The sequence below is a fragment of the Serinus canaria genome, chromosome 3 (genome assembly GCF_022539315.1).
Source record: "Serinus canaria isolate serCan28SL12 chromosome 3, serCan2020, whole genome shotgun sequence".
In the NCBI taxonomy this organism is placed as follows: Eukaryota; Metazoa; Chordata; class Aves; order Passeriformes; family Fringillidae; genus Serinus; species Serinus canaria.
Window position 1 is genome coordinate 105,969,000 of NC_066316.1, and position 18,078 is coordinate 105,987,077.

At 41.0% G+C, this 18,078-nt stretch overlaps 1 protein-coding gene across 6 annotated transcripts in view; it reads right to left on the reverse strand.

The window, feature by feature from the left end:
• ATAD2B (ATPase family AAA domain containing 2B) overlaps positions 1-13,797 on the reverse strand; it is a 74,894-nt gene extending 61,097 nt beyond the window's left edge. Inside the window, exon 1 of one of the 6 annotated variants that reach the window (XM_050972491.1) lies at positions 13,744-13,797. In XM_050972491.1, coding sequence (XP_050828448.1) covers positions 13,744-13,782 — 39 coding nt within the window. In that variant the 5' untranslated portion in view covers positions 13,783-13,797. Of the gene's footprint in view, positions 1-2,159; positions 2,313-2,408; positions 2,443-12,744; positions 13,430-13,743 lie in introns of those variants that run through there. The other 5 variants (XM_030235835.2, XM_030235836.2, XM_030235834.2 and 2 more) reach the window with 5 other exon arrangements.
• Between the last annotated feature and the right edge of the window lie 4,281 nt (positions 13,798-18,078).

Genomic DNA, 18,078 nt, shown 5'->3' on the forward strand with positions numbered 1-18,078 from the left:
TGAAACTACAAAAGCTCCCCTGTGAAGGATAGAAGCAGAGTTTCAAGGTAAGCCACAGAACCAGTTTATAACCGGCTAAGCAAGACAGAGAAAATGAAACTAGGAAAGATGAAGCAGCATGTAACAAAGCTTTACAAGCGGTAACATTACAAGTATTTGCCAGCAGTGAAATTAGTAATGCACAGGTTCCTGTATTCCATCTCCACCCTTTTTCATGCAAAAAGCCAAACTCCTCCGAGTCCTCTACCATCACCTTTCTCTGCATTTCCTCCTTGCCTCTGGTCCCAAGTCTCAAGTTCAGCTAGGATCTTGTCCTGTCAGCTGGCAGTTAAAACAAAATACTGGCAATGGAGACAAATTCTGCTACTTCAGGTCTCTCTCTGCTACAAAATTCACAAAATTCATAAAAGTTGAGTATCTTTGAGAACTCTAATGCTGTCAAATGAACATATACTGGCAAATAGCTTCAGAAACTGGAAAAGCAGGCTGTCAGTGTGATCACGTGAGCGATCAGTTCCTTGCAGCTGCCTGAGGAACCAGACTAGCAATTAAGGGGTTGATTTAATTAGGTTATTCTTTGTTTAGGCTATTATTTTCAGCTGAGCCTCGCTTGTCTGCATATTAACTCTATGCACAAACTCAGCAAGTACAAACCAAGTTAAATCCTAAGATACTCAAGTCCAAATACTAACCTACATTAGAGTACATGCTGTGTAAGATGCACTAACACAGAAAATGTTTTATCATGAAGTAGTGACAAAGCTACTACAAAGTTGAAATCACTGAAATTTTAAATACATTACCAAGAATCCAAGCTCAATTTTCCAGTTAAAAGACAATTTTAAAAATTCAAGCTCTGGGGAATGAAATCAGACTACTATCCAGAACCTTCACTACCCACAGTAAAATGCAGATATAGTTTTTCTAACACTCAAGAGATTATCCAAACTGGGATATGCTAGAACAAGGAAGAAAATTAATTTCAGTTTGGGAAGCATTTACAGAGAGCAGTCTATCCACTGCTTCCTCCCATTTATAGCAAAACAGGTCTAATGATTCCACAGCAGCCAGCTTGCTCCCTCAAGGAACTGGGTCTCAAACCATTTATACCTTTAATGATTAAAAATAGCACTTCAGTTTCAACCCAGAAACTTATTACTTCAGAGTAGATATCATGAAAATGTTCTGGGACTAGAAAAATATGATACAAGCATCAAACTTAAAAAATAAGAAATTAATAATGCAATTGCAGAAGTAGGAACCAAGGCACTGCACTCCTAATGAAACACTGGCACTGAAGCAAACACACTCACATGCTGAGAGAATGCAGAGAATATGAATTAATAAAATCTTAATCATGTCAGAAATTGCCTTCAAGCATACCAAAGCAACAAAGAAAAAGCAAGCAGAGAAAAATAAAAAAATGACTTTACACAGTGTCAGAGGTACAAAGAGAGAAACAAAATTTGGTGCAACTGCATTGATCCAACAGAAGAGACCCAGCAAACTCCAGCTGTGATCCAGAAAAACCAGAAAAACCTCTTACAGAAAGCACTCTTGCTACAAATGAGTAAGGAAATAACTGGCATTAACAGGATACCATCCATGCTCTAGACTGGCAAAACACAGTCTTATCTTTGGATTCAAAAGTAAAATAGAATGTGACAGCTGAATGAGTACCACAAATCAGCTGTTGAGCTAAGATTCAATTTAGGGAGAGGCAGTGGGGGCAAACTGGTAACACATTTTCACTGAAGGCACTTGAACAATGGTACTGATATACCTAGAAACAAAAGTTAAAATAAAGCAAGAAAACATATATAGCTGCATATTATCTCTATGCTTTATATGAAAAGGAGAAAGACAGAAACACTGTTTAATACCCATCTATGAGCAAGCTACAAATACACTGGTATACATTATTACCTGTAGTCTCTTCTCCATCCATTGCTAAATTTCAAAACACTAATTTGATAACAGAGTTTTTGATAACAGAGTTTTATTTAAAACATCTAGAGTCCTTATTTTGGAAAACACAAACTAGAAATCCATTAATAAAACTGGCCATTTCCTTCTCAATTTATCCTCTTAGAACAATGAGTATAACAGTACAGTCTTTTAGCAAGACTGAAGAACACACATAGCAGGGCAGTACTCACTGACAGTGCCTTCAGGTGTATCACAGGAACCAGTTGGCTAAAGCATGACATTTGATTAATTCCAAAGTTAAAATACAAAGATTACTTATAGCATCTTTGAAAGGCAACGGAAGGGGGGGGTTGTTTCTTCTGTTTAAGTTGAATCTCCTGGCTAAGAGAATAACCAAAGAAATCTTCTTAAACTGCTGGTCTGAACAGCCCAAAATAATCCTAATCCAGAAGTCTTGGAGACAGAGAATGAGTACAAACCATCTCTACCACTGGCATCTCCAAGCATGTGAACACAAGTTCACAGAGTTCTCAAGTAAGAGATGATATAACATTCAAACCACAACCACACCTTGCAATTTCTGAAAAAGACTCTGTCTGGTTTGCCACAGGTTCGTCTGTACTCAGACACAGGCATGCAGACATGAATATCTGAGTTTTCCACCATGGTCAAACTTGCTGTCCTCGCTGTACATTCTGTGGGGCACACCCTGCTGAGTGTCTGCCACGCCCTGAACACTCACACCACTGCTCACACAGCTCCTCACTCAGGCAACTTTTCAACCCATTCTCTTAAGCACTGCAGCAACTGTTTTTTCTATGGCCTCTTCCCATGTCTAAGACACAAAATTAATGCACTGACATTCAATCTTCAGCTGACCAATCCTATTTCTCTGCATTTTGTTAAATGCACAAATAGCTTTTCTTTTTAAACCACTAAATAAGCACAAAAGACCCTGAAAGTTACTTTCTCTTAATAATAACAATGAAACAAACATTTTCAAAAAATCTGTTTCAGCCACAGGTTTTCAAAAACCTCTGCTTCTGACTTTAGTTAAATCCTAGCTTCTGATATTGAAATATAACTTCTTCCACTTCATTTGACTCTCTGAAAAAACAACAATTACAGACATGTCTCAATCTTATTTTTAGTGACACTGGAGAAACTAAATCCAGGTCCCCCGGTTATTTCTAGCTTTCTATTTTCTAATTTAAAATACATCTTTTGATTAACAACACATCTTCTTGGATGTCCCAGATTATTAGTCTGGATTCTTATCTTAAAAATACATGTGAAAAAAAACTGGTGTGCCTTTTCTCCTACCAGATCCTGCAAAGTTCTTGAAATGAGCTGTCCATCAAAAGATCTGAAATACTCAGGGCTCTTTAGTGCATTCACTAAACTTTTATATTCTACAGTATAAAAAGATAAAATTGTCTTTCTAAACTGCAACAATTATTTATTAAAAAATGTGACTGTGCCCCCAGTACCCCAATTAGTTAAGCTCATGTCTCATCCCTGCCCTCATATAACTATTCAGTTAACAAATAACTTGCTTTCACTGAAACTATAATGCATTTCAAACACCAGTAAAATACACCAAAAACATTGTCTAGCTGTCTGTCTGGTGATTCTGGAAAATCCACTTGTTCCTTGTGTATCAGTTTCTGCAAAGGTAAAAAATATAAATTAAAACATTAACTCCTAAAAATTTAATTGCATTAAAGATCTGCATCAAGATCTATTGATGAGAGTAAGAACTAGGTTTTGCTAGCATTAAGCTAATGCATTTTTAGGCTAGGCATACTAAGCAGATTTAAAAAATCAGAAGGTTTCACAATCTCTTTGAGATTTCAAGTTTTGTTTCATTCCAAATTCTACATACTAGAACAAAAAAAATTTCTTATGTGGTCATGTCATCTGACCAGAATCTAATAAATCCTTTCAAATCCTATTTCTTTTTTTTTTTTTAAGTTCACCACTTTGCTTTGTAGCTTTTTAACCAAAAAAACTAAAGGGGGGAGGAAGGGGGGAAGGAGTAAAACTCTCCTTATGCTTGGTACAAACATTTCAAGTAACTGAAACTCTCATGATCATGCTCAAACCAGGTACCACACCTTGCCTTACACATCCACAATATGCTCTAATTTCAAGATGACACACCACACTACCCACTCTCTCCAGCACCAACACATCCTCACAAGCTCCTCTTCCCCACCCCAATGCACATTTTCCTGGCAAATGCCTCCAGCCCCTCGTGTAGGGGAGAAGTGGCTGACTGCTTAGTGGGAAGAGGTAAGACCTGATACACTTGTCTGGGGAAAGGATGTAACAAGACTGAACTTGAGGTCGAGCATAATGCAGCACCCTGTATTTGTGATGGTACACAACATACTGCTGCAGGCTGAACACCTACCTTTGTGTCCTAAAAATCCAGTCTGAAAGCACTTTTACTTCAAGGCCAGACTGGATGGGGCTCTGAGCAACCTTGTCTAGCTAGTCAAAGGTGTCCCTGCCCATGGTAGGGGGTTGGGAAGAGCTGATCTTCAACATCCCTTCTAAACCAATCCATTCTGCCTCAGCCTTCAAATGACAAGAAGCTGAGAAATAAATGTATTGGGATTAGAGCACATTAACTCCCTTAGTGAGAACTCCAAGTTGCATGAAGGCCCTGATGCGTTAACCTTGCTGACAGCTTGAAAAAAAACATCAACTTAAAAGAACACATCTCCTGGTTGCAGTTCTCTAATTTCCACTTGTTTGCACACAGTCATTTATCAGACATTGGTTCTCCACAGGTGTTAAGGAAAAATAATGTTCATGCTTAAGTGCTTGATGATCTTGGAATAAACAACTATTAACGATGTATTTCATTAGTGGTAATGACAGTAAAGAATGCCTCAATTGCAGGATGATCTGAATCCTTTTAACATTCAGGTTCTGGGGTTTGGTTTTTTTTCAGTGAACAATGCTTACGTCAATATTAGCTAATAAGAACATAAAGAATACTATCATCTAGACCTTTTCAGAAGAATAAATTCTTCACCATTTTTTCAGATTTTAAAAACCCCAAACATATTATCTTCCACAGGAAAATCTGCTTTATTATTTCAACAGATTTCCATTTTATTTCCTGAAACTCTTCAACCCTAGAATTCAGGTTATTTAATAAATGTGAAAGCTTTTGAGAAAAGCTAAAAGTTTACAAGTTAAAAATATAAGCACTGTTAATTAGGGATTTTCACACCTGCAACCACTCCCTCTGTCTGTTACAGAAAAAAGACACCTGTTTGTATCCACACTGAGTGAGTGCCTGTCAACAGCTTCAGTGTGACACACAAAAAACTCTTGCAACCTAAAGGTGACTTGGCTCATGACTGAAAGGGAGAGTAACCTACGGAGCAGCCTCTGCCAAACTGACAGAGGCCATAAATAGTGAGCTGAGGTTTATCCTCCCATCGTCAGCAGCCTGTCCAAGCATCTCACCAGGAGCGCTCCTCTCTTTGTGCCTTCACCAAAATTAGGATGATACTGTGAAATTTCACCTGATAATCCAATCAGAAGGATGGAGGGGAGGCAAGGGGAAGCCAGGGGATGTGGAGAACAGGATTAGTTTCAGCTGGACCAGTAACGTGATCCTGATCCCGCTGATCAAATGGCCTGGCAAGCATTAATATTGGCGAGTCTGTTGTTTTCACAACTGCAGGGTTCACAGCCAGAGCTCACAGCTCGCAGCATATGTGAAATCACACACCTGCAGAAGAGCAGGTCCACTGAGAAGAGTTCTCTACCTGCTGTATGGGGTCCACACCTCACTTAAAAGTATTTCTAGTAAATCCACTTAAGGGAAATTTTTTAAACCACTGATGCCCCTTATTCAACACTGAAGGAATAATAAAAGCAACACATTTTTAGTCAGAACTACATTAACCATTTCTGTGAGTTTCTAGACTCTGTTAACAAAGACTTTTAAAGCAGAAATTATATTTATGTGATTAATTGAGAATCAAGAATGATTACAAATCTGATGTGGAAAAAATGTAAACATTCAAATGTTGTTTTCCTACCCTCAGTCCCTGAAAATCCATCTTGTTTCTGCTTAACAGTCACATCCTAAACCAAGCTTATAGGGCATGGCCTCCTTCAATACTACTATAAACCTAAATAAAGACATAGAATTACCTAAATGAGGATAGCAAAGAGGACAGATTGAAAAGCCCTGAACCAGACTGCTCCCCAAGGTCTGGACATGACCAGGAAACAGACTCAGTAAACTAAGCAAAGAAGTGTCTGTAGCAAGGGAAACTAGGAAGGTGGCCTTCTGTGTGGATAAAAAATAGAATTAAAAAACACTTCTGCACCCCTAGCTGCAATGCACTTAAAGACAGTATTTTCAAAAGAGAAAAAAGAAATTAAAATTGTGTACAATTATGATAGAAATCTTAAGATTAATGTATTGAAGTTTAAATCATCATAAAAACAAAATTCTAAGCCTGAATGATACATCAGAGAAATAGTAGAGGGTAGTTATTAAGTATTTGAAATGAGGGATTGCTGAAGCACAGCAACAAATTTCACTGCAAGTAATCTCTTCCACATGTAGAGCTTCTTCATTTCAGGTTATTTAAATAGCTTGGCTCAACTATTTATCCATTTAAAATGAAGGAACTGACTGGAGGCTGGAGAAAAGCAAAATGCCCCCTTCCCACATTATGAAAACAACCAAACCAAAGCATCTGCTCCAAGTGCAACTGGACACAAACTTTCTAACAAAGCTTAATTAGTTAGGCCGTCAACAGACACTACTAGAAGCATAAAGGTAAAACCACAAAGTTCAGTACACTCTACAAGAATTATGGAACCTGGAGACACTTCTAAGTTCTGTATTTCTAATACGAGAACTAAAGCTGGCTCCTTCATAACTAGCCCAACTGGAGCTGAAACTATTACAGCATACACATATTCAGTGCAAAATGAAAAGGCTTACAGAAGATTACACATTAGTCTTACAACTGGTTGAAAAGTTGCCTGTTTTAGTAACTACCAAGCAAAAAGAAACTAAATTTATTCAGAAAAAGAATCCAAGCACGTATAAATGCAAACCAACACTTGAACAATTTAAACCAGAATTAATGGTTAAAATAAACCATGAAAATCCCATCAAAGGTAATGAAGACAATATTTCAAGAGTGAAGTCAGACTGAAAAATTGTTTTGAAAAACCAGCAAAGCATGAAGTGTACATAAAAAAAGGATAAAAACATATCGTCAGTTCCCTTTGCAATAAATGGGTTCATGAGTGATATTACCCACAGAAAAAGTAATCCATTAGAGCTAAAATATCTAATAAACAATCAGCAATCTTTCAAAGGCTCACAGCTACAAAACAGCACACAAAATTCACAGAAATGAAAGCTTCAGCTCATTGATGCGTACTTGCCGCATGCTTTGTTCCAAGATGGGTTCTATAAAGTTTTACAAAGAAATCATTCAAGGCATCATTAGATTGGAATTAAAACTTTTCCAACAGCATAGAAAATATTCAACAATTTAGGGCAGGATGTGCAAAACCATACCACATGCAAGTGAAACTGCAGGGGGATAGAGGTGATCAGAATATAATTACCTGAGCTAATTATCTTGCATAACCCCAAGCTGTATGCAACTCTTGCAAAATTGTCATGGGCTGTCTCACAGCCATGGGTCAAACCTTCTGTTTGAAGTTCAGACAAAGACAGTAGTTGGAGAAGCAGCTTTTATTAATATTACTTTGGGACAAGACTAATGTTCAGAGGAAGCAATGCAGCACACAAAACATCAACACCATTTCCTGAGTACTCTTTGGAGGTCTTATCCACCACTGGATTAGCCCTTGGATTGCTTCCTTTGAAGGCCGTGGAACAGTGTGACAGCAAGGATAGCCAGCTTTGAACAGGATGCACCACTGCCTCCCAAAACAAACCATGGACACTTCACGCATCCTGACTGCTAAAAGTGTCCCAGACTGATCTGGTACGATACATAAGAAGAATTCAAACTCAGGAGAGCCCTTCAGAACCACAAAAGGATCACAAATGCCAACTGTATGGTATTTTGACAGAACCCTGAACAAAGACTGCCTCCAACAATTGCTCCATTTCCCACTGCTCACAGCTGTATTAACACCACACAGCCAAGGAATGGCCTGCACGACTCATTTTAGAACACTGATTTTTCCCTGCTAAATCCCAAAAGAGCAGCAGACCACTAAAACAGAAAGAACCCGAGATTTTATTACACACCAAAAAGATGAGCTTTCCTGGGAATCTTCCTTTAAATTAAATTGTTTGGAATAACTTCACAAGGCTCCATATTTCAGGATGTATTTCAAAGAACTTTAAAAGCATTAGCCTCAGCACCTTTACTGATACTACTGCAAACTCGAGCACAAAGGCAATGCAGTTCTTTAAAACACAGATATTGGACAGGAGCTTTTTTCTTGAAGAGCTTTACACACAGGTGGCCAGCAAGTGCCATTTATCCAGCAAAAGGAGGAAAATCTAACTTTTTCTGTAGCTTTATTCTAAACACCAGAACACCCAGAACACCATGAGACACTACATAGACAATAAAGAAAATATGCCAGTCAGGGTCTTTCATAAAAGAAAACCAATAGAGCTTTTTAAAAATCGAGTTATGTGTAATACTTGTAATTTAAGAGAAATCATAGTAAGTTTTACATTTTCTATGTTTTTAACAGCTGACCATTAAGAGCTTTTTGAAGAGTAAAATGTAGCAACAAGTTTACGCCACAAACCTGAAATGATCACCCAGAAACCAGAAAACACTTCTAATGCTACAGACTGAGAAACTAGTGAGAGACTCTGAAGAGAGACACTGGATCACAGGGCACAGAAATGCTGCTTAGCTCTGCACCTTTCCTCAGTGCAGCAGCCCCTGATCGCTCCCATTAGCAATTAAGTACAATGGAGAGCTCTGGGCTGCACCGCACAAGTTGAACAATGTTGGCAGCACTACTTTTAGCGAGGATCATGCGTTACAATTATCACCATGCCCTCAAGTAGCTCTTAAGGCACTGCTAATGCTTTCTTGGCTAATTAAATTAAGCTAACCTTGTATACATTTCTAAAATGTCCAACTAGTACGCTGACATGATTTAAGAGTGTTTATTACATGATAAATTCTTGATCAACACTTTTCATTTGTGCTTTGACATGACTAAGAAAAATTATTTCAATTGCCAAAGAAGTGTTACCAGCAATCAAAACTCAGAGTCTGAAAACATCAGACATCAGTAGATACAAAATGCAAATTTAACCATTCATGGTCACAGAATCCTCAATTTTTTCGTAGTGTGAACAAAGTCCACTGAACCTATAAGCCTTGTATTAAAATTCTGTGTCTCTGTAGAAGATTTTGATGAGCTTTTCTTGTCAGAATGCTTTAATATAAAGCTAGAACACTTCCCAAATTTTAATGCCCAAAATAAAAAAATCTGTATTTTTATACACATATGCACAATTTGTCTAACAACAGAATATATATTTTTGTAAGCATGGCTTCAAAATCTACTAAATAGTGTGCACATCAGTCCTGGAAACAGGAAGAAAACAAAACCCAGTTTTTCCCTTCTGTTCCCTCCCTATGCACTCTGCTATGACATCATCTCAGACAATAAACTTCTTGGCTCCTTGATCCATTTAGTGAGGGATTTTGTTCATTTTAATCTGGCTTCTGGTAAGCAGACAGACACACACGTATTCATCTCCATCACTGACTGCGTGGTCGCCAATCAATAATTCAAACCAGTTTACTTTTCAAAGCCTGACGTCATTGCTTTCTCCAAGCTGAGCCAGTACTACTGAGGGAATACACTGAACATGATAAAGGCATTTAGACTATTACAGTCCATTTCCACAAATGTTGCCTCAGATTCAGATCAAACAAAAAAGGACACTATTCACATACAACTCAGCAGAATATTGAAGCAGAAGACTAGAAACTTAAGTCAAATTCTTGGGAAAGGAGAGAGTCAAGACTATCCTTATAAATGTATGCAAAAAACCCAAACTAATGGAAAAAAAAAAGCACAAAAAAGTATATCAGAAAAAGACAGTGGAAAAAAATAAGAAGGAAATAGATACAGAAGAGGTAGAAGGCAAGTCCTATCCCCTCTTTTGGTCTACTCAGCATCTTACAGGATGCCATTAGGTCACTAACTCAGTTTTTGTTGCTAATAAGGAACAGACAGATGATCTTTTAAAATACATCCTGAAAGGTGGCTGCAAACATTCCCACTGAAGAGCATTTCTCAGGGAGTCCCAGTCAAAAGCTCCATGTAAGAAAATTAAGTCACACACTGCAAACAAGAAGTGTCCCATCTCTGCCAGAGCTCCAAACTCTAGCTGCCCATTAACCCGATTAACTGCTGGTAGCAAGGCTCGTTTCCTGATGTGACACCCAAAAGATTTAGAAAGGACAGACTGTTCCAGTCAACCAAAAAGAAAAAAAAAAAAAAAAGAAAAAAAAAACCCCAAAAAACATACAAACAACTGCATGAAGACGATCCCAGCACGCTGTCTGAACACAGCCTCACTATCTGTCTCCCAACATCACTTCCAAAAGCAAAGGCTTTGTCTCCCTACTGCTATACTTATTCAGGTCCTAATCACTAAGATCCTTCTCTGGCACTACTTCAAGAAGATTCAGAACCTCAGAAAGACACTGTATTGCTGACAGTACTTACATCTGAAGAATAAAAAGAGTTGTTCAAAAACAACTTTAAAATACAGTGAGATATACATATTTTATAAAACACACTGGATGAAAGAAATAAGAAAAAAAACCTTCTTGGATAACTTCTGCTCATATTTGGCAATTACATCTTAAAAGGAAAGAAAAAATCCACCTCACACACATGAGATATATTGTGAAGTGAAACAAGTTCATTCCCATACACCAAAATTTACATTTAACTTCAGAAGAAATGCTCTTTTAGAAATGTGGGACATTTCTTAAGATGTATTTACAGTATTTTACACTATTTTGCACAATCTCCTTTCCTTACACTGTGACACTAACATAATTTCAATGTTTTAATGATCTGTAGTAAAAAACCACTGTTATGAATTAAAAATACTTGGAAAGAAGCCCAAGCTAGTTTTCTTAGCAGCAGTAAACTCCCCGAGAAGTAAGCCAGTAAGGGTTACTTCAAACTTTGCTTCACAAACCACAAGACCCACGATATGAATAAACAGAAACTGCACACTAGAACAAGCAGAACAGCTTTTTACAGCTATGGTGCTGCATCCCCAGGAGTCCACTGAAATTAAACAAGGAAGAAATAGGGAACAAGGAAAAGTAAGATGGGGGAAGGGAAGAACTGTGAAGTATAAAAGACCTGAAAGAGAAGCACAGAAGGTATAGGATATCTCATCAGTGATTTGTATTTATTTTAGTATTTTAGTCCAAATGGATGGGGTAAAAGGTTTTGTGAGAATTCCAGGTGACATCCTTCTGACATGCCTCTGGCTGCTGGTGCTGTTTTTCTACTGGGCTGATTGACTTCCTCCTTTGCACGGCAGGGACATGGTCAGTTGGTGCATGACTGTCAAACACTCGGACCCTCAATTTTCACTTCAATATTTGCGTTGTTTTTATTGAAAGACCTTTAAAGCAATACGTGAAGTCTCATCACCCAAAGAAAAAGTCCTGCCTACAATTCCTCCTGTGGGAGGAATTTCTTCACAGACAGGATCATTAAACATTGGGAACGGGCTGCCCAGGGAGGCGGTGGAGGCACCGGCCCTGGAGCTGTTGAAGGAAAGACTGGATCTGGCTACTCGGTGCCATGGTCCGGTTCACAAGGTGGTGATCGGCCATAGGTCGGACTCGATGATCTCAGAGGTCTTTTGCAACCTCATTGCAAACCTCATTCTGTGATTCTTCGACAATTAAAAACAAAAATCACAGGTTTTGTCAACAGAGCTGTTTAGAGACAAGGAAGAACGGAGACTCCCGAATTCTTTCTTCCAGTTACAATTTACTAAATGTTAATTCTCCAAATCGGGCTGTAGAATTTAACTTGCAGTTAGCCCGTCTAACCCAAGCAACCACAGCGAGTTCGGCTGGGAAAGCATTCAACTTAAACTCGATGGCAAAAATCACACCCTCCGTGCCACAAAAAACGGGGCAGGGGGCTTTCCCGAACACCAGCTTCCTCCCGTCGCAGCTGCCAGCCGAATCGAGGTCATTTAGGGAAAAGGGGAAAACAAAAAAAAAACGAAAAAAAAAAAAAAAAAAAAAAAAAAAAAAAAACAAACACACACACACACACACAAAACAAACCGGGCCGAGGTTTATTGGGAAGTTGCTGCGGGCGCAGCTCCCAACTTTTGTCTGGCGGCGGCAGCGCCGGGCGCGGCCGCAGGGGGAGCCCCGCGCCGCCGGACCCCGCCGGACCCCCGCCCGCCGCCGGCCCCGCCGGGCACCGGCACCGCGACCGCTGCGCCGCCCGTGTCCCCGCCGCCCCCGCCCCTGTCAGCGGCCCCCGCCGCGCCGGCGCTGGCCCCACAGTGACTGCGGCTCTCCGCAGCTGCCCCCTGCGTCCCTGCCGGCTCCGCGGTGCCTCCTCTCCGCGGGCTGCCCGCCGGCCCCACCGCCCCTCCGACAGCCGACAGCCGTCTCGGCACCCGCCCCCCGCCGGCTCCCGTGCCCGCAGCCCCCCCCGCCGCGGCACCAGCGGCGCTGTCCCCAGCGATTCCCCGGCCTCGCCGCCTCCCTCCCTCCGGTCCCCCGTGGACCCCCTGGTCCTCACCCGCGCTGCCGCCGTCTCCTCCAGCCCGGCCGCATCTGCCTTGGTGCCCCTCTTAGAAGAGCGGGTGCGGGACGAGATGAAATGGCTGCCGGCCCCGGCCGCCGCGGCCGCCGCTTTGCCCAGGGGGCGCAGAGAGCTCTTCCTGGTGTTCACCATGGCCCCGGCGAGGGGGGACACGGGGGGCGCCGCCGCCGCCGCCGCCGGCGCGGAGGGAGGAGGGAGGGAGGGCGGACAGGCGGGGGCTCAGGCAGGGAGGGGAAGGGGAGGGAGAGGGGGGAAAGGGGGGAGGAGGGAGGAAGGAAGAAGAGCCCTCCGGGGAAGCCGCTCTGCCGGGCAGAGACGCAACCGGAGCCGCGCCGGCTCCTCCCGCCGCTGTCGCTGCCGCCTCTCGGGCTCAGCCCGGCTCTAACTGGCCGCCATTACTGTCCCTGCTCCCTTTCTCTGCTCGCTCCGCGCCGCCCCCGCCAGTCGCCGCCGGGGGGCGCTGCGGCCCCGGCGCGGCCGTTCTATCCCGGCGCTGCGTGCTCTATGGGCCCGGCCCGGCCCGGCTCGGCCCGGGGGCGGCGGCGGCAGCCGCGGGTCTCTGGGGAGCTGCTCCGGCCCCGGCTCCGCGGCGGGCACCGAGCGCTCACACAGCCTCACGGCCCCGCCGCGGCCTGGAGAGCCGCCCGCCGGGCCTGGCCCGGCGTGACCCCGTGGGGCGGGGGAGCCGCCGCCGCCGCCGCCACTCCCTGAGGGTTGAGCCGAGGGCTGGGGAGTTCAAGGGCAGGGGGAGCGCCTGCCCGTGCCGCGGGGCGCGAAGGCAGCGCTGGCGCCCGGGAAGGGGCTCAGCCACCTGTCCTGGGGGGCTGGAGCCATCGGCTCTGCTCGTCCGGGGAGGCTCTTGCCAGGAGCTGACCGGACAGCTTGCGCGAACACATCTCCCGAGGATGAGATCTCTATAATTCCCTATGGAAAAGTCTTTTCACAGTCTGGTGAGCCTCATTTTTAAGAAATCACCTTGCTATCCAGGCTATCGGGAGTGCGCCCTTCTCCCATCGCGCCAACCACCGGCACCGTCCCCTGTGTTTTGCCTCATCCTGCGCTTCACGTTCCTTGCTCGGTTTTTGGAAAGCTCATTTCTCCTCTGCGATCCCTCCTTATCACAGATGCATGTCAGAGGGGCGAAGAATACAACGCATTACTGTACACCGGATGCCTAAATGCTTTTCAAATTACTCACAAACTATAACCCTTCAGCCTCTTCACGAACCCAATCCCTTCTCACCGATGTATAATCATTCTCTCACCACTTGTTGCCCTATACAGAATTATAACAGTACCTGCATATAAGCCCAGAAACCAAACAGAACTTACAACAGTACCTGCACATAAGCCCAGAAACCAAAAGCTTTGTGAAAGAAACGTAGCTGAGGAACACAAGCATACAGCTGTAGGTGACAAAGTCTCAACCTTTTAATTTTCACACTGACTGGTTTGGCACTGCTGGGCCATTTCAGTGCTTCTTACTTCTTTAACCGAAAAGAACAGTATCAGGAAATTAATGAGCACGTGATTCTGACTGTTAGGCTCAAGCAAGCTTTCTCCAACTATTTTTACTGTTTAAAGATTGAAAGTGCGATAAAATCTTTTTGTAAAGAATAATTTTAAAAACTATCATTCTGTTTTACCTGCATACTCCCATATCTTTCTCTTCAAGATTACAGTCTGTAAAAGTATGGTAGAATGAGTATTAAAAATAGAAAATATGCAAGAACGACATTAGGCTTTATAATAAGAAAAACAGTTTTTTAAATATAAAAAAAAAATAGCTATGAATAGCGCAAATTTTTAGTTTTATGAAATACCCCAAAATACAGTGCATTTCAGAATGGGAACTGTAATGTCTCATCTGACATTCTCTATTTAGAGCTTGTAATCTATATTAGCAACAGTGCTTCATCTCCTGTCCCAGAATGTCTCCAGTGTCTTTCAAAAGTAGAGTAGTTCTGCTCCATGAGATTGGTTTTGGTAGGTTTTATATCCTTTGTTTCTAAATTTATTTGTTCAAAGGTTATGAAGGGATGTAGTAATTTCAAACACTTGTAGGCTAAATGAGTATTTTAATTAAAAACCTACAAGGGGTTTTGTGAATGAGATTTGGAAATCACATCCTTTTAGCCTTCAAAAGAAGGAAACTGCAAGAGACTGCTTCTTACCAAACACCAGGAGATATGTTCAGTAACAGTATCACATCATATATATAATGATAAATAATGTACTTTAACATTTCTGTCCTGTAGTACTGACAGGCCATGAAACTCAGATATGGTTTTCAAATTCTGTTGGTCTAGAAACAAATGTTGATCTCCAAGTTTTCATACTTGTCACAAAAATATCCCCATTTTGGGAAAACCAACAGATGAGTGGCCCAAAAAAGGGCCCAGGCTGCAGCAGTTACAGTGAATGTCATAACTCAGGATTGCAGTCATTGGCAGGGCTGTTTGGGGAAGCTTGCATAACATCTGCTTGCAACATGCCTGATTCAAACCAGCACTCTTCCTCTCATGAACACTGAAGACTTTTAAAAAGTAAAATAAATTTAGTCAATATGCAAGCAAACTGATTTTCCTGGGTGCCTGTCCAGATCTGCTTGAAATAACAGAAATTCCCCAATTCAGATTTGCTAGATATTTATACCACAGTTGTGTCCGTTTCTTTTTTTTTTTTTTTTTTTTTTTCTGTCTGTGTGTTCTGATCTCATTCCTGTGAGCCATACCCAGTGAGCACTCTTTATGATGCCGGAGGGACTACTGTGGAGAGATTGATGTAGTTAAAAATCCCTGATCTCTGCTTTGAACATTTGTAGTACTTCATTCTCATTATGTTAGCATGGTAGGAAACATGGAAAGACATGCTGCATTTTGGATGTTTACTCCCTGTGTTGTTTTTCACAGATGGTTTTATTTACAGGTTTCTTAGTTGTCTTGTTCCTCTTAGAAGGTGTGGCTGGTTATTTTGACTGAAATAGCTTATGGCTTTATAGCTTCCATGTCAGCCTCATCACCATTTTTAGTACTGACAATATAAATAAATCAATCATAAGTTACAAGGTTTGCTTGGGTAGCTTTGATTGGATTTTTTTTTTTTTTAATGCAGAGAACATGTTAACATAGGATTAATATTTTATATCACACATACTTAGAGATTTAAATGTGGTTTTACAATGAAATATGAATTACTCTAGAAAGGGATTTAGAATAATTTCACTAATCCAATAATTTACTTGTTCCCGACTTTTCTATCTGTTGTTGGTTCAAGTGTCATATGAAGACAGAACAGCATTAGAAATCTATTTAGACTCCCTTCAGCACTCTGTGGGCAGGAAATGCTCATGGGGGGAGAAAAAGTAAGAACTCTGAGTAGTGAGAGACAGTGAAAAAATTAGGGAGAGAAGGACTGAAGCCACATTCCACTATATGTTACATTAAAAAAAATTGTAGAGCTCATTCAGATTTGTAGTTTGGTCTTACAGACCGATGTCTAAATGCCTCTACAAATAAATGCCATTGGGAAGGACCATATTTCAAATGGAACTAGTTTATAATGAATGCTGAAGCTTACAGCAGTATTCATGTCCTTTTACCTCCAGTTGTTCAGAAAAGAGATTAAGGTATCTGAAAAATGTATTAAGAAGAAGCCACACCATCTGCCAAGGCAGGTACACCACTGGGAAATTAGAAAAATATGAAAAATTACTTGAGCAAAAGAGTCCCTTTCCATTAAAAAAGAGCTGGGGAAGGAAGTCATATTGGGACATCATGATGTAAAAAGATGTTAAAAAATCACCCAGGATGGAAAACCTTGTTCGCTACGTGAATAATATTTAATGACACAAGAAATATTTGGAGATGGACGATTTTGTTGTCACATGTCCCTATTTTACCAGGAAATCAGGAATTACAACAAAAGAAAAAGTCCTTCCTGCCTTATTCAGAACTTTTGCAGAGTTTCTTTCTAGTAAGGACCGGAGGGCTCTATTCAGTGAATTACCATTTGCTTCAATCATAGGCAATTTACCAGAGATTACTTTGCAATATCTCTGAATAGCAGTAACATTCCAAAGAATGGAAATCAAATCATCTTTTCAGGCCTCTATTTATAAGCTCATATGTGTGCCTCTCCATCATGCTGTCAACTCCTCCTGGTTTCAGTTGAATCTTGAAATAAAAAAAGATTCACAAGAGATCTTGCTTTTGTAAATGCACCCTAAGCCTTTTCCTGAGGGGCGTATTAGGAAATTAGGATTGTGTGGTTACTTCTTTGAGAATTGTCCATTATGAAGATAGACCCATGGGATATAAGTTTGGAAACTTCAAACAAGCAGTGTCCGGGAATCAGGATTGGTACTACCTTGAGCTGGAACAGAGAACATGATGCAATCACTCCACATTGCAGGCATTTTGCTATGTTATTACAGAACACTCATTATTTGAAGACCACCACTCTCATTTAAAAATGGATAATAGTTATGATTTCAAATTAAACACTTAATGTCCAGTGCCATTATCAGCATACCTATCTGAAGATTGTTTTCCACACTAGATAACATCAGTGCAATCTGAAGAGAGATCAGAGAGTAGGTTTCTTAGATGACATTAAAAGGGAGAGGTAAAACTTTCCTCCTAATATTTCAAAATTATCTTGCCATCACATCTGGCCATTAGCTTCCATAAAATTTTTCCTGTTGAGCTAAGGTCACAGTAGATAGTTTTTCTAATAATAATAATTGTGTGAAACTCACAGGCTGATGATATTGCAGCCAGGCATCTGCAGGGTCTGTTTTTCACTATCATTCAGGCTCTAAATTACTTCCATCTTGGACAAAAGTGGCAAATCATCTCACTTTGGTGCTTATGATCATTAATCATATGAAAGTAGCACCGCCAGCCTGTTACTATGCTGGGTGATGTATAGCTTTGTAGTAAAAACCAGACTCTGTCCTAAAATGCTCACAATAAAAATAGTCATTTATGAACACATGTGTAGATAAGCTTCAGCACCATACAAATACATAATGGCTTGATTAGGATCACATGGCAAGTCTATCAAAAACATTATTGGTTCATAAATCTCTCTAGTCCTCACACACAATCTTAGGTTTCGAAGTGTGTTTTTTTGTGACTGGTCCAAGAACAAGCTCATAAAATACACCACCATGTCATCATTGTAGTTTCACTTAAAAGTGTCTTTGAGAATTCACAATACATTATTTCCAAATGTGTGTTATCTAGTACAAACAGTTGCTCAGGCTGCCTTGAATTTTTCATGGGCTTATGAATTTCACACTAACTT